The sequence below is a fragment of the Chroicocephalus ridibundus genome, chromosome 1, assembly GCF_963924245.1.
Source record: "Chroicocephalus ridibundus chromosome 1, bChrRid1.1, whole genome shotgun sequence".
In the NCBI taxonomy this organism is placed as follows: Eukaryota; Metazoa; Chordata; class Aves; order Charadriiformes; family Laridae; genus Chroicocephalus; species Chroicocephalus ridibundus.
In genome coordinates, this window is record NC_086284.1 from 125,015,998 (window position 1) to 125,036,311 (window position 20,314).

Consider the following 20,314-nt stretch of genomic DNA (forward strand, 5'->3'; position numbering starts at 1 on the left):
GCGCGCGGGTTTCTGACCTCACTTCCTCTTGTGCAGCAGCCATTTTGTCTTTCCGTTGCTGCTGCTGCCCGAGCTTCTCCCTCCCACCCGCCGCCGCTGGCTGCGAAACTCCAGTTCCCCCCCGGGCCTGGCTCCCGCCGGACACGCCGCCCGCCCTCCCCCCCGCTGGGCGAGGGGCCGGCGGAGGCCCCCCACCCTCCTTCCCCTCGGCAGCTCTCCCTTCCGCGGGGAGGCGCTTCCGCAGCCCCGCGGACCCCCCCGGCGAGGGCCGGGGCGCCTTTCCTTCACCCCCATCCCCCCTTCCCCCACGGTCCCGCCGCATGTGACTGGCCCGGGCGGGCCCCGTCCCGTGTGGAGACGCTGCCCCGCAGCCGCCTCCACCCCGTGGGCGACAGCCTGACCCTCCGCCCGCCCCCCCCGGAGCGGCGTGCCCGGCACCCTGCCCTTGCCCGGCGGCAAGGGGAGAAGCCCGGCGTGAAGCCCGGGAGGCTTCCCCTTCATCCCACCCCCCCCGGTCCTCCTCCCCCTGCCCCGCCATGTCTAGCGAGGAGAGCTACCTGGCCATCCTGCGCTACCTGACCAACGAGCGGGAGCCCTACGCGCCGGGGACGGAGGGCAACGCCAAGCGGAAGATCCGCAAAGCCGCCGCCTGCTACGTGGTGCGCGGCGGCACCCTCTACTACCAGCGGCGGCAGCGGGACCAGCAGCGCTTCGCCGAGCTCGAGGTGGTGCTGCAGGCCGAGCGCCGCGCCCGCCTCATCCGCGCCGCCCACCTGGCGCCCGACGGCGCCCACCGCACCCGGCTGCAGACCTGGCAGGGGCTGTCCCAGAAGTACTGGTGGAGAGGTGAGCCGGAGGGGGGCAGGGAAAAGGGGGAGAAGGTCCCGGGCCCGGCCGGTCAGTGGGGGGAGAAGGCGGCTGGGGGAGCCGGGGTCGCGGCCCCCCGCCGTCAGGTTTCGTGAGGGGGGCGGCTGTGTCGCCTCCCGGGAGTGTCGCTTTTGCTGACTGACCGGTGCCTTTCAGCACGCCCGTCTCCAAGCGCGGGGTCTGGAGGCTGGTCGCTCCTTAAGGTGCCGAGTTACACCTCGGTCAGCAGATTGCCCGGTGGCTTCTTATTGAGAAGCGTGACCGTCCCCACACAAGTGTTGCACGCAAGGTAGCGATTTCTCAATTTGTATGCTTTGTAAAAGGGCGATAACCCATCCCATGTGACCTAGCCCAGCTGTGAACCTCCTAATGCCTTTTCCAGTGAGCATGTGGGCAGTGTTCACGTTGAAATAGTAGAGCTGCCGGTGATGGCTGGCAGTCTTCGCTGCACTCACTGTTACGTTTGTCTCTTTCTTCCATTGAGAAGCTGAAAAGACCAAACTAATTCTCAGCTGGGCGCTGAGTGATGTCATAGCTGTTAGAAATGCTAGTGTACGAACAGCAATCGTTCCCAATCGGAGCCTTCTTTTGGCTGAGCCAATGACTTGGTATCTGTGTTCCCTTTGGGTTTGGTGTTCTACTTTTTGTCTTACGTATGCATTAAATAAATATCCCGCTTTTCAATTGCCTGGGCCCAGTTTCTGTTTGTACTGCTTCTCTTGTTCTGCTTGTTTGGTCGTCAGTCAGCACATCTGTCACTTCAGCTTTAGTTTTCCCTATCTTAATTTGGAGGCTTTTTGCTCTAGCTGCAGCCCATCCTTCCAGTCCAGATCTCATAGACTTGAAGATCTCTGATGTGGAAAAGGATTTGGTATCTCAAAGTTGATACATCCATTTTGGATGATGGTCGTCTTGTGTTTATCTGGGTTCTCATTGTCTGCCCAATGTTGGACTGTTCTAGCATCTACTGTCATCCTATGCTGGAAACTTCTATAATGGACCTCAGTATATCTTCTGTTCATCAGAAGAGGGCATTCTGTATTCTGCATCTTTTGATCTTATCGGTTACCTTTATTTGCACAACCTATATTCTCTTATTTCTCTCACACTGAGCACACTAAAATTCACACTCTGCTTTCAGTTCAAGCATTTTGGTTTTTATCTGTGTCTCCTTGAAAACGCTGTTTTCCTCTGCTATTAAAATACTCTTTTGCTACTAGTGGGCAGCAGCTTTGACCCAGTCATATCCTGAGATGGATGCCAGTCTTCTGTGCCTGTCTGCTCTGTAACTGGGAAGCAATGGGCTGGAGTATGGCCCAGTGACCAGGAAGGGTGTTAGATATGTGATCTGAAAACCAGAGACCTTCTGTCCTGAGAACTAGCCCTCTTTTCGTGTGAAATCAAGGAAATGTAAAAATGTTTGAAATGGGACATGAATGTCTTGGGGCCTGAAGTCTGTGTTTTTCGGATCCTTACAGAGATATGTATGTAAGGATAGTGCTCTGAAAAGGTGTGAGCAGTGCAAGTCTAACTCTCAGACAAGTTTTTGAGCTGTACTAGCTTTTGAACTATAGAGACACAGCTGTCGTTATGTATGGTTTTATATTTTCCTAGTGAAGAAAATTAATTTGGGATGAAAGTCACACTGAAAATGCCTTGGTACCTAGAAGAGGATCCTGAGTTTAGGGACTGTGGGTTATCTGAAATGATTTAGTTACACTAGTTAAAGTACTGGTGGAAAATGGATTTCTCTTAATTCTGAAATCATAAGCCGTTGATTTAAATTGGTGTTAATAGTATATATCAAACATCATTGCATGTGACACAGTTGGTTCCAATTTTGAAAAAGCCCTTAGGTGAGCCTTCCGATTCTTGTCCCCTTCAGTAAGGACAAGCTGAGATTCACTAGCATGGGCTAAATGCAGGATCAGCTTGCAGCTTTTATTGTATAGGGATTCTTAGGGTGAATGTAAATAAATACAAATATTTTTTCTAGCCTTAAAAATCTTTCTAGCAGGGTCTGCTTGATATAGTCATGTTCCAAATGTACTATCTCAAATTAATGGTGGATGACAGCAGTGACATACAGTATCATACAGTAGCATGAGAGAAGTGGAACTGGTAAAAAGAAGTCAGAGGAAAAAAGTGTAGGTGACTGACTAAATTTTTCTCTGTAAGTGTTTAATATTGTTTTGCTAATCACCTGCATACTTAGTTATGTGTTTAAGGTAAATTGAAAGAAGATTGGAAGACTAATTAAGCTCCATTAATTTTTCTTAGGTATTCTTAAGCAGGTTAAAGATTACATTAAAGAATGCAGCAAGTGCCAGGAAAAGCTAGATCGCTCTAGATCTCTGTCAGATCCTTCTGAAATGCTGGAGGAACTAGGACTGGATGCAAAATCTCATGAAGATAGTAATGAAACAGATGATGAATTGAGTAATACAGCATCAATCCCAGCTGCATCCCCAAAGCCTGTAAAGAAGAAGCCAATAGCAAAGCATGAGCTTGTATTTGTAAGTACCACTGTTAACATCTGAATGTATTTAAGATGTTTGTTAATGTGTTCTTAGTCACATGCTTATTTTCCATTGTTGTGATAATCTTGCAGTAATCAGATGACGTAAATTTTGCCAAAGATATTCAATGTGTGGAAAGGGGTTACTGGTATGTATGACATGAAATTAATTGTGGTATGTCATCTTTAGAAAATAAAATCACCCTAATTCCTATTTATGCATATGGGACCCAAGGGAAAATGAGTGGCAAAAGTATAAGTAAAGCATCACATACAAGATTCTCATGGAATCTGTATCTGCTCCTTAATAAAGAATGCTATATTTATTTATAAAATTCTTGGTGGTAACTGGGGGCTCATACGCATGTTAAGACACTTGAATCTAGAAACCGTTTCAGACTGTAGCATTGAAAAATACGGTCAAAGAACTGTTTGCATATCCATGTCTTCCCATTTTTCCAGTTGTCTGTTTTAACTGTGTTTGGAGGGAGGGTGAGACTTGGCGCATTTAAAGAAAGAAAACAATAGTAAAGTTAAGCTGTATATATTATATGTGCTTGAACTGATTGTACGGTTGCAGAAAGTAATCCTTTTCTGTGTTTCAGTGTGAATGCTTAAAAAGGCACAGTCTAAATGTAATGAAGTTCTCATAATGTTGTTTATGACAGGTTGACAGTAAGGGCCTTGTGAAGCAGTCATCTTCCAAACATTGTCTGTCAGTCTTAAACCAACTGAATCAGCAGAGGCTTTCCAATCAGTTCTGTGATGTGACTCTGCTGATTGAAGGAGAGGAGTACAAAGCTCACAAATCTGTCTTGGCAGCCAACAGCGAGTACTTCCGAGAGCTCTTCATTGAAAAGGGAGCTGTCTCTAGTCATGAAGCTGTAGTGGATCTGTCAGGTGAATTGTTGTGGGTTTCAAAGCTAGAAATCATAATATCCTAAGTAAGGTGTACAGTATTTGATTCGGTCTCTTTTGAGTGTTCAAGACAACCAAATATTTTATCTTGCCTTTTTCTCTCTTTTAATCTAAAAGTATTTTGTGTGGATTTTAATGCTAAAGTGATCGCTCTGGTTTTGTGTAATCTGATCTTCCATATTGAATGGACTATGGGATTTCATCTTAAAGTTTCTGAGAAGCTTTGGATTGATTTTTACCTTCCTTAGTCCTGTTTTCTCCTTGTATTAGTCACAAACATTAAAAAAGGGAACATAATCAAATGCTTGAATACATCAAGAGGGGATGTTGACTAGCTTCTCAGACAGCTGTTTTTCTGATCAAATACCAAATTGTTTCTTATGCCTGTGAAACACTATTAGACACGTTTCTGTTTATTTCTCAAGCCTTCTGGTACCTTAAAGATAGGAGATGATCCTAAAATAAATGTCCTAAAAATAGCTTTGTAGTGATGAAGAATATTGTACAGAACATATGCCTACTGCGTTGCTTTGTCACTAGTTTCTTAACTCTGTCTGTCTCTAGACATGCCTGAAGATTTCTTTCATGATGGTCCAGAAGGTCCCCCAAATTAAATGTGATTTGTGATTTACAGAACTGTGGAAAATTATACCAAATGCTTATTTTTAAGCATTTCTAGATATATATGCACATACCTTTTATTTTTTTCACTAGCCATTTTCTTATGTTTCTGCCACATGAATTGTTATTTAAGTCCTGACTGCTTTCTGGATGTAGCAGATTTGGAAAGACTTTGGTTAAATTAGGGTTAATCTGCTTCAAAAATATCGTGGCTTTCCTAGCATCTTGAAACATTTTTACTATGAAAATACGTCGTTTCTACTTACTTATTGGAAAAGTTGTCTGAGCTTACTTCCATGTAGAAAATACACAAGGAATAAATGTGTAAATGACAATTCAGTCCCAGTGGAGGGGCCTCAGTGTTACTTGCAAGTGTGTTTTGCTCTAAATTTCAGACTTAACCATATCAAAGGTGAACTATTGTATGGGATATTTTGGTGTAATTCGGGGTCATCAGTGTTTGATCTAATATCTTGTTTTATTCCTGGTAGGGTTCTGCAAGTCCAGTTTCCTGCCTCTCTTGGAATTTGCTTATACTTCAGAATTAACTTTTGACTTCTGTAGTATGGCAGAAGTGGCCATGCTTGCCCGGCATCTCTTCATGTCAGAGGTCCTCGAAATCTGTGAAAACGTGCACAAACAGATGGAAGAGAAACAAATTACGGTGTACCAAAAGGGGGATATTCAAACAGTAGAGTCAACACAAAATTTAGCAGAGCAGACTGAAGTTGAGATGCAGCCCCTGGATGGTGCTGAGCAACCAACTGAGCTTGTACCCAGTGAAGTGCCAGTAGCTGTGAATGGAGGTCCTTCCTCTGCTGGGACAGAGGAAGCAGCAGCACCCCAGCCTGACCTCCAGCCCCCAGAGCCTGCAGAGGCCGCTCCGGATGATCTTTCAAAACCTGTGGAGCAGTGTGAAACAACTGAAAATTACGTCAATACGCAGCTGCTGGAGAGCATTTCAAATAGCACGGTGTCTGTCGTAGAAGCTGAGCCATTGGCTGTGGAAGCCATGGACACACAGAGTCACACAGAAGTTGAGGCAGATCAAAATGACAATGCTAAAGCAAATGTGGACGCTGCTTCTGAAGACTCCTCAGAAACACTCCAGCAGAAACGGGGCAAGCAAAGTAAAGAACAGAGCGTTTCAGATTCACAACCAGAAAACCTAGCTTCCAGCCAAGATGACACTTACAAAAGCAAGCTTCGCCAGCGTTCTGTTAGTGAAGGGGGATATATCAGATTGCATAAAGGAATTGAAAAAAAACTGCAAAATAGAAAGACAAATCCTAAATCTGCAATACAGCAGGTATTCTATATGTCTTCAGGCCTGTTGTCAGTAATCGTCCAGTGTTTGGAGACCAATCTGAAAAGACCGTTTCCCAATTCCAAGCGCTGTCTGGCAAATACTTTTCTTTTTTGAGTGATTAACGTTAATGCAAACCAAAGTAACTTCTAAGATGTGGCAGTTGTGCAAAACAAAAAACAACACCGGCATCAAAATTCCTTCTGTATTGAAGATCTTTAGAATGCTCAGTGACCCTAGCCCAGCTTGAGTTTCTCCTCACAGCTTCTTATGGTTGGACAGAAAGTGTATCTTCTCCCTAAAATTATTAATGATGTGGGAATTTAATTCTTAACTAGCATGTGTGTATGTCAGTCATAAACAAATGTACTTATCTATTAGAGAAGTGAGACCCTACATTTGTTAACACTTCAAAACAGAGCATTGGGGATGAAAAATTTGGCATCCTATGTAGATCTTAAGACATAGTCATGAGTCACAGTAATGCAGTCCTGCTACCTTCGGATTGGGGTCAGTTAAAAAACAAAAGGTTCAAAGAGCACCGGTATTAAAAACTCAAGCGCTTAAACATATTACATGTTTAGTAATTGAACTAGGTGTTTCAATTATTATTTTTTCCTAATGAAATGGTCTTCTTACTCTTTTCCCCTTCAGGAGCCTTTCCTCTTTTAGTGCCTGTGGACAGCTGACGTTCGTGTCACTGAGCATTGATACATTTTGTTTTTGTGATAGAGTACACCTTGCCATACTCATTCCACATTGCCTAAATCTTACGAAGAACTGTTAATTTCCAGAGGTGTTTTGTGAGATATTTATGTACTAGAGCCACCAGTCCCACAGGCAGGGAGATAATTTGTTATGATTACAACAGCCTTGTAGATAGAAATTGTACCATTGGTCTCCTTTTATAGATGGACAAGTTAAAGCCCAGATGTCAAAACTAGAACAATCAAAATATTTAAGCAACTCATTTATGATGGTTGGAGGATGACAAGTTTTTGTTCTCTTTTGGGAAGGAGAATATCTGCCTTCAGGAACAGCTCCTGTTAACTTACTTTGCAGTTTTTAAATCTGGCCCCTTGATAGATGAGGTCTAGACAGCAGCCACCTATGGAAAACAGAAATTGGTTTAGATGATTGCTCAGAACTGGGTTCAGGAATAGGTTTCTGCTTCCCGAACTGATTTCATAGCTTTTAGCATTTTTGTCTCATGCATCCCTCAGCCCCCTTTCCCCAAAGCACTGGATCTTTTATAAGCCCTGGGAAGGAGACACTCCTTCTGGAGTTCGCAGTTTTGGTGCTGGAAGAATAAGATGAAAGAGAGTTTGCAGGAAAAATGCTGTTGACTTTTGAATTACCGTAGTTGCATGGAGATGTTGGGGATGAAGCATGCTTTGTAGGAATTGATTATTTTCCAAGCTTTTACTAATTATCTACTGAAGAAAATTATTTTTGTGGCTTCACAATGTAGCCAAGTTTGCATAAGTTTGAAGAGCAACAGAAAAATTTAAAAAAATTAAAATGTTGTCCCTGTGTTGACGTTTGGTTTTGAGAGGCATGGATGGGCTAGCATGTTTTCAAAAACTGTTAGATACCTCACTTGTTGAGAGAACAGGAGGAGAAGAAATGGGGATGCATTGTACTTTTTTCCCTTGCCTTATTCTCAGAAACCTGAAGGGGAGATACCTGATAGAGGAAACTGCAGCCTGATCGCTTACAATTTGGCTTTTAAAGAACTTCACAGCAAGTTTCTACAAAGCAAAACGAGATTATCGGCTCCAGGGAGCAGTGCCGGTACAGCCTAACAAAAACCCACTGGTGCCTAACAAAAAAAAACCACTAGTAAATATGGAATGCTCTTAACTGGAAAGAACTGCTTAAATACTGCAAATTTTTTTACATGTTATTAATAACTCAGTTTTTGCTGGCTGGTAAAAATTAATTGGGACACTTTTTTTTTTTAATCTGATGACTTGTGGTAAAGCAAGTGTAAATCCTGAAAAGGGAGATTGGAGTTTTGGATGGGTTGGAAACATCTGATGGAAATTGTAAGTGGCAGTACTTTGTGGTTCCTCTGTAACTATCTCTTAGCTCTCTTTTAGGCAGTTACTTAGGGCCGAATAGTTAGTTGTCTCCGAACTGGTAAGTCATTGTCTGCCTGCAGTTATAATCAGTTTTTGTTAAACCAAAATCAGTTTATGGTTTTAAAATGACCAGTTTTTCACCCACCACGAGATCTGTAGTTTTGCAGTGAACTTGAAAGGGGGTAACTTTCTAGCAACTAAGTAAACTGAACAAAATTAGGTGGTATTATAGTAACACACAAAAACATCCGCTTTTAGTACTAACTTGCAGAAGAAATATAGAATACAAAATACAGTGTAGCAAATTTCATTTAAGGGTTATATTTTTTCAACTTAGGTTGCCATGAAGCTCGTACAAAGAGGGAAAAAAATGAAACAGCCCAAAAGAGATACCACAGAAAATAACGAAGTAGAGGCTCAGCACAAATGCACTGAGTGTGGAATGGTGTTCCAGCGGCGCTATGCACTTATAATGCACACACTGAAACATGAAAGATCTAAAGATTATAAATGCCCGGTAAGTTGGATTTTTCTTCTGTGTGTTTGTAAACCTCCCTCTTTATGAAGATTCATTCAGTAATGACATCAGTAACTGTTTTTCTTGCCTCTGTTCATACAAATATTTATTTCTCCTTACGGATTTCAGAGGCGGCTGCAACCCTGATCTGGATGGGGTGGGGTGGAAGATGGTGCCAGCCACATGGCCTGACGGCACCCTGTGACATGGGAGTGCACTTGCTGATCATGACAGTGCTGGTGTGGGCTTTACTTTTAACCTTACTAGTAAATTTGTAACCGTGTTTAGATTACCGTGGGAAGTTAACCTCATTGGGAGATGATTGGTGGTTCTATCAGTAGCTATAAAATTCAAAATTTACAACTATTAATTAACCTGAGATGAAATGCCTACTGGAGGTAGGTTATAGACATAGCTAATCATATTACTATAGTTTAAACCTTTGTTTACCTTTTTTTGTGAAATAATTTTGGAGTATTAAATGCAAAGTAAAGTTGCAATATTTTCTTTTCCAGTTGTGTAAAAAAGAATTCCAGTATGGTGCCTCCCTGCGAGCCCATCTTGTCCGGCACACTCGGAAGACCGAAGTGAACACTGCAGCTGCTAGTGGAGAAGAGACAGGCGTGCCTTCGGTGAAAGGGAGAACTAAAAGGGAATTTATATGTGATATCTGTGGGAGAACTCTACCTAAGCTCTATTCTCTCAGAATACATATGCTCAAACATACAGGTGTGAAACCTCATGCATGCAAGGTAAAGAGAAAGTCCTTTTATTCTGTTATCAAATCAGTAAATTGTCTCGATATTTTAGTATTGACACTCTGTCCTGAAATTTAGGTCATTTCAGAATGGGGAAAACTACTGTAACATTCCTGATGAAAAGTCTTGTACTCCAAGACTGAGAAAACTAGAATGAAATTGAATCATAAAAGTTCATAGTCCTATATCGAGAAGAATGTCTTCCCTTGAGTATTCTGTTTTAACAGACCAGTTCAGCCACTGGTGCGAAATCACGGGCTCGGCCGTCCTGGTTCCTAAGAAATACAGGAGGTTTTGTTGTGTTTGAAGTTAAACACCTATTATATAATGAGTTTAATTTATTCTGTTTACTGGATATTAATTTTTTTTAGGTTTGTGGAAAGACCTTTACGTATAAGCATGGATTAAAAATGCACTTAGCTCTCCATGAAGTACAGAAACAGTTCAAGTGTGACTTGTGTGAGAAGTCTTTTGTCACAAAAAGAAGTCTTCAGGAACACATGAGCATTCATACGGGTGAGTGATGAGAAAGAGGGTCCTTTTACTTTGTTTGGCTATTGTATGCTGCTGAGCTTCAACATTGCCCTACGGCGTCAAAGGAACTGTTTAAAAAAAATAAATAGTAGTTTCTTCTTTTTCTTCAACTGGTCAGGCAGCTGAGATAGAGACTTACCTTTTACCTTATTTTCTGGGCTTATTTTACCATAGCTTAATGTTGTTATGCAGCTGTTCTGTACAAGAACAGGGACTCATGGTTGGTTTGTTCTATGTTTTTATGTACTTATTTACGCCTGTTATCATGTTAATTCAACAAAGATAGGCAACTGGCAGGAATGTTCTGTAGCACTTGCACTTCTAGCCTATCCTTCCAGAGGAAAACATGCTAAGTCTCTGAGAATCTCCATATATGTTTTACAAGACTTGCTCTACTAATACTGAAATTTTATAAAATCTCGTGATCTTAGTATGTGAAAGAGGACAACATAATAATTTACAAGTGGAGTTTTAAAATTGAAATGTGTAGAAACTAACTGTTTCTTGTTTCCTGAGTTGGGCAGAATGGAAAGTAAGAGACTGTTTTTGTTAAGACAGTTTTTGTTCCAGAAAGTAAGGAATTTATATTGAATTGGAGGAGAAAACTTTTATTTTAAGGTGTTGTTCCACAAATTCAAGATGTAAGTAATCCGTAAGCCATGCTGCATTGCTGGAGAAGTTACATATTATATGAACACAGGCAATTGTGGGGCTTTTTTCACAGAAGTGGGCAATTTTTTAGGCTGTTCATATTTCATGACTAGTTTGTGGGTGCAATGTTGTACCTGTGTTTAAAAACTTGCAATAAAGTAATTTAGAGTTGCTACTCCCCCCTCTCTGTATTATTACATTGGCACATCCAAGTACACTTAAAAATTCCATCTGTGTGTAATTAAAACAACTTCTCTTTGTAGTACTGCTCTGATTACTTAAGACGAATTATATGAGAAGAAAAAAAAGCGCTCTCACAAAGCACGCCAGAGATATGGAGGCCTGGCTTCGTAACATGTTTTGTTTTATTTTTGTCAGGAGAATCCAAGTATCTTTGCTCCATCTGTGGAAAATCTTTCCACAGGGCATCAGGACTCAGTAAACACATAAAGAAACACCAGCCAAAGCCTGAAGTTCGTGGATATCAGTGTACTCAGTAAGTTGGTTGGGGTTAGCTTTTTTGGTGGGCTTTTTTTTCTTAACATTAATGATCCTAGTAATTTTAAAGATTAAAAGCAGCTCCCTGTTGTGTAAAACTGTTCACTGGCCTGGAATAAGACTTTTAATACATAAGAGTAAAAAACCTACTTTTGTTAATACATGCATTGGAGAGCCAAAGCTTGGTTTTTAACTGTTACCTAGCTCTAACTTCATGCAGTTGTTTTCTAATTAGTGTGTTTGCACTTGTAGCCATAATCAGTAGCTATGTGGATTTAAAGCTCCCTTGTAGGACAGATAGAAGAGTGGTAACCTTGTGAGAGGTGAAGGGCCTTCAGCCTGTTCTTGCCCCCTTCTACCGTGATAGTTGATTTCAGTTTAACTTGAAAATTTCCTTTACAGTGTAATGTGCTTACGTGCACTGCAATACACACTGTGTTTAGCAAACAGCTCTGCAGGAACATCATAAATCAAGACTCACTGACTATCGCAGTTAACTTAATTGTAAAACTTATGTGACCACTTAAACATCTTTGCGTTATGGACTTCAGTTTAGCAGAAACTCTGTAACTGGAAAGACCGTGTCTCCTAGTGCATTAGCAAAACATGGATACTTTTTCCATGATCAAGCAGAATACAGGAGAACCTTTCAAGTGTGCTGCAAAAGCACAAATGACGCTTAATTTCCAAGCGGTCAATTAGGTCTTTGGAAGACTCTCTCAGGTATTAAGAGGGGTTGTACAGTTTATGTGATTGCCTGTATGCAACTCACCCTTTGAATGAAAGCTTTAATTTAAAGTATTGTTTACAGTATCTTTGGTAGTGCTGCGGCGTGCTAGTGAAAACAGTATTTTCTAACTGCTGAAAACTCCCTTTAATTCTGTCAGCAATGTTTTTATTTAGTGTTTTGTATTGCTAAAAATATCAATCTTAAAAATACAAAGAAAAGAGCTAATGGAGTCCACAACAGGGACAAAACTGTTTGAAACATACTAGGGAAGGCAATTTTGCTTTTGAAGGAGAAATATATTTTAAAAATAATTTTATTTTTTTTTACTCAAGGCAGTATAGTCATGGATGCAAAAAAATCACCTTGACAGGGAAGATATTTTGATTCCCAAACTCCTTCAAAACAGACACAGTCCTTGTTTCTTCTATGGTGAAGATCTCTACTAAAAATATAATTCATGTTGTCACAAACGGTTTAGAGAGTTTCACTAAGCAATAACCAGACTTCCATTTCTAGTTCGGTGGCTTGGTATGTAAATATCCCTGCCAGGCTTGAGTTTGAGCTTCTGGCTCAGTTGAACAAAGTTTAACATGACTTCCTTTCCTAAAATGTTTGTGGAAGACTTCCAGTGAAGTATTTGATAAAATTGTAGTAGCGCGTGACAGTGTCAGAGGGCGGCAGTCACTTGAGTTTTTTACTTCTCAATAATTAATCCTCTCTGAGGGAAGAAACTCTCCTCATAAGTTCATATGGTATAATACAGATTTATGATGTCTTCCAGTCAGTTTGCCTTTGATTATTCCCCATAAAAATAACAGAAAGAATACAGTTACCCATAACAGACAAAAGTGTTTCAGAGGTCCTCAAGTTATATTCCAGACTTTCATATAAGCTGCTGTTCATAAAAGCTGTTCCTTTTAATTTTCCCTGATTTGGAAAGGGATTTTGCTTTATGTAGATATTGATGACACAATAGGTGTTGTCTTCTGCCGTCATTAACCAGTGCCTTGGAAATCAGGGTCACCAGGATTTTTCTTATATGGGATGCTAAAACCATTGCTGTTACAGGTGCGAAAAGAGTTTCTATGAAGCTCGAGATCTTCGGCAGCATATGAATAAACATTTAGGCGTGAAGCCATTTCAGTGCCAGTTCTGTGGAAAATGTTACAGTTGGAAGAAAGACTGGTATTCTCATGTGAAGTCTCATTCTGTCACAGACCCTTATAGGTAAGAGGAAATTCATTTAACAGAAATGTAGTAATCAATATGAGGTTATACAGATCCACAGCCAGTCAACAAGGAACTGCTGGGTCCATTGTTAAAGTAACAATTGATTGATGTTGCCTGGGGTCTTGAGTACTTGAGAACGGATGTTTGACTTCAAATAGTGTGGTCCAACTGTTGACCTACTGCCACAATCCTGATAAATATAATTGATGAAGTTAGAAATGCTTTGTATGTGATCTCGCTTCTCTAGGGTGGTAAGTGGAAGCTTTGGGGCTATGACTAAGAGAAAACATAGCTCAGTCCAAACATATTATTTCTAATTATGGAACTACTTGTCATACAAGACAGTATTCCCATTAAACTCTGCCTACTATAATTAAAGTGCATTTTGGTTTTAAAAACATATCATAAGGATAGAATAATGCTTTCAATAGATTTCTCACTTAACACATTTTAGGTGTAACATATGTGGTAAAGAATTTTATGAGAAAGCTTTGTACAGAAGACACGTAAAGAAAGCCACACATGGTAAAAAAGGAAGAGCAAAACAAAATCTTGAACGAGTTTGTGAGCATTGCGGAAGAAAATTCACACAACTCCGGGAATATAGGAGACACATGAACAATCATGAAGGTATGTAGAAAACAAGTAGTCGTGACTTCCCTCAACTCCTAGAAAAATTATAGAGAAAGGGATATTTGTTTCTTTGAGTCTGCGTATGTCCTGTGTTGCAAGACGCATAGAAGTCCTTACAGATTCTCCAGTTAGTTTTATGCTAGTCCTGGTTTGCCAGCTTGCTTCCAGTGATTCCTAGAAGTGGCTGTTGGGATCTTCCTAAAACTGCCGTCACACACAGGGACAGTAACAACTTGTCCTTCTTGGAATTTTAACGGAAGAGGAACTTTTTTAGAAGTGATTAAAAACGTGCATCTGGCAAAGAATCGGATGTAGTAAAACATTTTCCAGTTTGAAAGGTGCAGATGGTTAACAGAATATTCTTCAAACAGGAGAGAGATTGTCCTGAATTTAGGAAAAAAAAAAAAAAAAAAAAAGACCACCGTTGGAAATTGGTCAACTTCTTGATTTATAACAAGCAGTAAACTATATGAAGTTTGGGTAAAATAGGAAAACATTTTCTAATTTAAAAAAAAAAAGTACGTGGATTTTTACTTTAGGTGTGAAGCATGGTACTGATTTTTGGAGCATTTGGTTGTTCCAGCTGTGTTGGAAGTCTATATATACTCCTATCTTGGGGCAAAACACACTTCTTTGAAGTATGTCTCCTTTTAAAGATCTGTTATGAATAAACCTAAGAGCTGTCTAACTACTGAGATAGAGATTTTGTGTTTGTTTCTAAACAGAGAAAGTGTCCTGTAATAGGTACCTAGCCTAAATCTGCAGTAGCTGCAAAACCCAGTATTGCCATAGTGTTTGTCGCCACCCACACGCCCCATTAGATACTACAGACCACAGAACTCAGCCGTTGTAAGGGAGAATAAGATTATACAAACATCAGGTGCAGTATTTGAACATATATGGTGTGGAGGAGGAGGGAAAAAGCTGTAGATGGTGTTATAAGCTAACTAGACTAAGTGCTGATTTGATGAGACTTGTAGTAACATTTACAGAAACGAAGTGGACTAGGAATGTAAGTGACAAATTATATTAAGTGAAACATGGTTTCAGAAAGGCATCACCGGCAAAAAATAATTAAATTCTATTAAGCGGTATGTACTTAAAATAGGGGAGAAACTGCATTAAAAGAAATTTAGAAAAGAAAAAATTTTTAAAAGGAAAATGTTAGGTTGGGCAGAGCACTTGGGGAAAATCTTACCGTTGAATGTATTATGCTTGCATTATATTGTAGTGCAGAAATGGCAAGCGAGCTCTCCTCCTTACATAGAAAAAGTTGCAGTGTTTCTTTTCTTCTTTTATACTGCTGTCCTCCCTGTCACTTCTCATCATCGCTCATGCATATTTATGCGTGCTGATGGTCATCTTTCCGTCCTTTCCCTTTGAGAACAGGTGTGAAGCCATTTGAATGTCTAACTTGCGGAGTGGCCTGGGCCGATGCACGTTCATTGAAGCGTCACGTGAGGACGCATACTGGAGAACGGCCGTACGTCTGTCCAGTGTGCAACGAAGCTTACATAGATGCCCGGACACTACGGAAGCACATGACCAAGTTTCATAGGGACTATGTACCCTGCAAAATTATGCTGGAAAAGGATACTCTTCAGTTTCATAACCAGGGGACACAGGTGGAGCACGCCATCAGCATTTTAGCAGCAGACGTACAGGAACAAGAAACGGAGATTAGTGTTGGTGGTGGTGAGATTGAGACCGTGGTCGTGACAGGAGAGACGATTGAAGCCATCGAAGCAGTTGCGGCTACTGAGGAATGTACATCAGTCTCTACTCTTTCCGACCAAAGCATCATGCAGGTGGTAAATTACGTATTGGCGCAACAGCAAGGACAGAAAATGGCTGAAGTGACGCAGGCCATTGAAACTGTAGAAGTAGAAGTGGCCCACGTTACAAAGACAGACTGAATATAATAGATGAGAGAGCAAGAAGGGTGAAGTCTTACGATCTCTGAGAGCTAAGTATTTAACTGGGTCTCTGAGGCTTACAGTGATGCCTGTTTTCAAACAGTTAATCCCCAGAACTGAACGTCTTGGTGATGAAATACTGCACCATGTGTTACAGGGAAAAAGTTAAGGTGCCTCAGTGTAGGCCAAGGCTTTGAAGGCTAAGATTTATGCACTGGCCATAACTAAAAAAGTTGGAATAATAATGTTTTCTGTGTCATGGAGTAAGTATCATGCTGTAACTTTTAAAAAACAAAAAACAATGGAAAGAGGCTGCACTAGAAACTAGAAATGCACTACGATTGGTAGCATTTTTTTTACTTTTGTTTTTGTGTGCATTTCATCAAGTTTGTGAGCGAATTACCTGCATGGGATTCTGTCTGTTTTACTCCCCAAGACACAGGGGATGGTAGAATGCTTCGTGCAGCGTGCACTTCATGCGACACGCAGAAAATCTGAGGCTTTTTTTTTTTTTTTTGGGTAGGTGCACTATTGACAGTTAGTGAATCTCAGTTTTGAAGAACTTATTTAAATTCCAGGTCAGTGGGCGGCATGTCCAAGGTTCAGAAAAAGGCTGTAAAATGTTTTACGGACAATGGGCAAGGGTCCACTGAAGTCTGAGGAAGTGGTTCTCTGGGACGGATGGTGACTTTAAGTTGACCAGAGGACAGCCCAGTGCAGGGAGACTTGCTTGGAGAAGTGAACTGCTTTTCATTTGTAAGCGAGGAGCTTGCACTTCAGCTTCTGTGCGCAGCCGTGTTTCTTGTAATGTTGGGTTGCGTAAAGGAAGCTATCATCGCCTGCGTTGTTGCACGTAGCCAAAGAAGGCAAGCTAATGATGGATGTTTCTAATTTTGCATTACATTTGATGTAGGAACTCTCAAATGAAAAAAGTGTAATGGCACACTTCTTTGGGAATATAAACATAGAGAAGTCGTCCAGCTAGTTACGATCTGATCTTGTCTTGTATCGTGTTGAAAGGAGGAGCCCTGCTAATTCCCAAATGGGACACATGGCAATATCAGGATAGCAAATTATGAAAATCTTAGTACGAGGTAAAAACTAATTTTTTTTTCCTTAAAATACCAGAGTCTCCAGAAGACCGTATTATTGCTGCTGTAAGAAAATACTTCTAGGGCAAGCTAATTCCTGGTGTTCCACCACATAGATGGAAAAATTCTCACTAGGTTTTCCTGCGAGTAAGCTTGAATCACAGCCATGCGTGGCCCAAGTTTAAATGTCTCTGATTCAATACCACAAACAGTGCACATCTTAATCTGTACAAGGTGTGGGTTCTTTCATCGTTGGGTTTTTTTTAAGCAAGAAACGTGTCTGTCAAGGTAACTGAACGTGCTACGCACAGGAACAATCAGAACTGTGTTCTTTAAACTGTTCTAAGTCTATAGTGTTATCAAACGTTTCCCAACTTTGCAGTAGCAGGACAGCCAAGGAGCCAGAAGCCTGTAATGTGACAGGGTAAAACTTCATAAATAAAGCTACGTTCATACAACTCTGTGCTACCGTGAAAGGGATCCCCTGAACAAAATTTAAGCAAAATTTGTGACAAAGTAACCACCTCATTGGAATTAGTATTTCTACCTTTCATCTTATTTAACTATTTGAGTGTCTGTCTACTAAGCTACAGAATGGACTGTTCTTTTTATACTTTGCAAGCATGTAGATAAGCAGCCATTGAAAATTTTTTAAGCGATACGTAGTTTGAGTTTCCTGCCTTGGATCCAAATTAAGCTGTAGATGACTATTTCAAAGGTCAGGGTCTTCCTGCGGAGAAGTGATGTAGTTATTTATACATCCTGCAGTCCTTTACAATTGTATTCTTTTCTAATTACCAAATGGAGTAAAATGAAAATGAATAATTTAAAAAAAAAAAAAAAATACTGCTAGCTGTAACTCTTGAATTTTTGTATGGTCAAGAATCTGGAGATAGCCATCCTGATGGAAAAAGATTTAAAAGAGCACTAGGTGAACTTTAAAATTTACTTCAATGTTTGTATCTTAAAAATAACTATGTATTACTAAAGTGAGGAAACGTTCAAGGAAAAATAGCTGTAAATAGTGCTAGAACGTTATTTGTATATTTAGTGTGTTACCTTACAAAAAGACTATTACCAGCACCTCAGTTTAATCTTTGGTGCATTTATTTATTTTCCCAACCTATGGAAAAGACCGGAGTGAATCTGATTTTTGGAGCCTTGTTACCCACTGTAAAAATGCTTTAACTGACTTGATGGCCTGCCATTTAAAAACAAAAACAACCAAACAAAAAAAATCACAAAAGGTTGTTTCCTAAACAAGACTCAGCCAGGAACATCAAAGCTGAATGTTGTGTCACCCCTTCCCTAACGCACTGTGCCTTACCTTTGCAGAAGGGCATGAGGTCAGTAGGGAGTGTCGCGCTGAGCTTTGCTGTTCCCGCACGCGTGAAAGTTGCCTTACGCTTCTCTTCAGATTTCAGCTCTTAATTTAAGGTGTTCACTACCCTTCTGCAATCTGTTGGAAGTCAGACTGCAAATACGCAATTGATATTATTTAATTTGATTATTTTTTTTTTAAAATAGAGTTCATAAGAATTATAAAGTATTCCTAGCGAATTCTTGTACATATTGAATTTGATCTGTACATTCTGCTGTTTTTATTTAGTGCTAGATGTATAAAGTTACGGGTTATTTCTGTCATTAAATAAACTGAGCTTTGCCATGAATTACTCTTTCAAGTAACTTTTCTTTTTCAGGGAAAAAAAAGCATTGCAGAATTACTTATTCCTCTTCGGTATTTCACCTTCCATCTAGAGATAGACGTGTGATGTGTATAGCTCTACTAACACCTTTTTTGCTTCAGGCTCAAAAAGTTAATTTGTATGAGGGAAGGAAACCCCCTGCCCTCCTAAATTGCGTCGCAGTATGGCTGTACAAGAGCATGGCGTTAACAAAACGCAGTGTAAGTTTATACTGGAATCACTTTGGCACCCGCTCAGCCCCTGCCACCCAGCTGGAACCCTTGTAGTTTGTCTCGGATGTCATTTCTCTTGCCTTGGGTTTCTGTACACCCAGAAGGGAGCATCACGCAGCACCTCTGTCTCAGCGCCCCTGCTCTGGGACGGATACTTGAGCAGGGGCTGTGGCTTGGAAGTTGTCCTGTGGTGGCTGAAGAATGAGCTGTAGAGCTGCCTCTACAGGAACGGATGGGGGCCTGCGCCCCTCCATTTGCTGTTAGAGCAACTTCAAGGCAAGGTCAGTGTTGGAGAAAGGCTGATTTCCCTCTTGTGGTTCATCCTGATTCCTAGGGGAAATGCTAGGAGATTTTTAGCGCATTAGCTCTTCTGTGAGCCCATACAGGTACCGAAGCTGAGTGGGAAGTACATAATTAAACAGAAACAGGCTTTTTAAAAGGCTGAGTGCTGAAGGAGTAATGTGGCCTACTGTTCAACAGATGCTATTCAAGAGGGATGCAACTACAGGTGAACAACAGCAAAGTGCTGTGTGGATACGATATTTTCCCCCACTTTGTTTCTGCTGGAGCTACAACCATGTCATTCCTGGCTGTTAAAGGAAGAGCTGTGAATTTCTACAGCACTGGAACGGTGTATACAGAGAATCACAGCATGGTAAGGGTTGGAAGGGACCTCTGGAGATCATCTAGTCCAACCCCCTGCCAGAGCAGGGTCACCTAGAGCAGGTTGCACAGGAACGCGTCCAGGCGGGTTTGGAATGTCTCCAGAGATGGAGACTCCACCACCTCTCTGGGCAGCCTGTTCCAGTGCTCTGCCACCCTCAAAGTAAAGAAGGTCCTCCTCATGTTTAGGTGGAACTTCCTATGCTCAAGTTTGTGCCCGTTACCTCTTGTCCTGTCACTGGGCACCACTGAAAAGAGCCTGGCCCCATCCTCCTGACACCCACCCTTTAAGTATTTATAAGTGTTGATAAGGTCCCCCCTCAGTCGTCTTTTTTCCAGACTGCAGAGACCCAAATCCCTCAGCCTTTCTTCATAAGAGAGGTGTTCCAGTCCCCTCATCACCTTTGTAGCCCTTTGCTGCACCCTCTCCAGCAGTTCCCTGTCCTTCTTGAACGGGGGACCCCAGAACTGGACACAGTACTCCATTTAATATGATACCACTCAGGAACCCACCTTTGACAAGGCAGGGGGAACCTAGTGCCTCTCAAGCAGCTCTTCACTGAGACTTGTTCTCAAGCAGAAGAGTTCTGGCTACTGAACGTGAGAGGCCCCAGGTCCCTTTGTCACCACCCTCAGGTGCAGGGCTGTTGGGGAATACGCTTACAAGTCTACTGTGACTTTGGAGGGACTTTTCAGAAAGTAACAGTTTGTCTTGTACCCCTCTGAAAGTTTTGTCCTAAGGGCAATATTTCTTGTCTTGGGTAAAGAGAGACATCATCTTGTCTTACAGCTGGCAACGTCAGTATAAACTTACTCAGCTTCTAGATATGTAATAGCCCAAGCTCTTCTTGTCGTGGCCTT

At 41.3% G+C, this 20,314-nt stretch overlaps 1 protein-coding gene across 1 annotated transcript; it reads left to right on the top strand.

Annotated features, from left to right (window-relative positions):
• The first annotated feature begins 138 nt into the window (after nucleotides 1–138).
• ZBTB11 (zinc finger and BTB domain containing 11) lies at nucleotides 139–18,532 on the top strand. Its single transcript, XM_063349879.1, has 11 exons — nucleotides 139–846; nucleotides 3,148–3,383; nucleotides 4,054–4,285; nucleotides 5,416–6,233; nucleotides 8,652–8,831; nucleotides 9,347–9,583; nucleotides 9,961–10,105; nucleotides 11,153–11,270; nucleotides 13,071–13,229; nucleotides 13,687–13,862; nucleotides 15,255–18,532. Exons 1-11 carry the CDS (start codon nucleotides 537–539, stop codon nucleotides 15,779–15,781), a joined length of 3,138 nt encoding a protein of 1,045 aa, XP_063205949.1. The 5' UTR covers nucleotides 139–536; the 3' UTR covers nucleotides 15,782–18,532.
• Nucleotides 18,533–20,314: the final 1,782 nt, after the last annotated feature.

Excerpts from the sequence above, each read along its gene's own strand:
- ZBTB11 (XM_063349879.1), top strand. The coding sequence starts at position 537 with ATGTCTAGCGAGGAGAGCTACCTGGCCATCCTGCGCTACCTGACCAAC. Across the intron at positions 6,234-8,651 it reads CTAAATCTGCAATACAGCAG|GTTGCCATGAAGCTCGTACA; the intron begins GTATTCTATATG and ends TTTTCAACTTAG. Across the intron at positions 8,832-9,346 it reads CTAAAGATTATAAATGCCCG|TTGTGTAAAAAAGAATTCCA; the intron begins GTAAGTTGGATT and ends TTTCTTTTCCAG.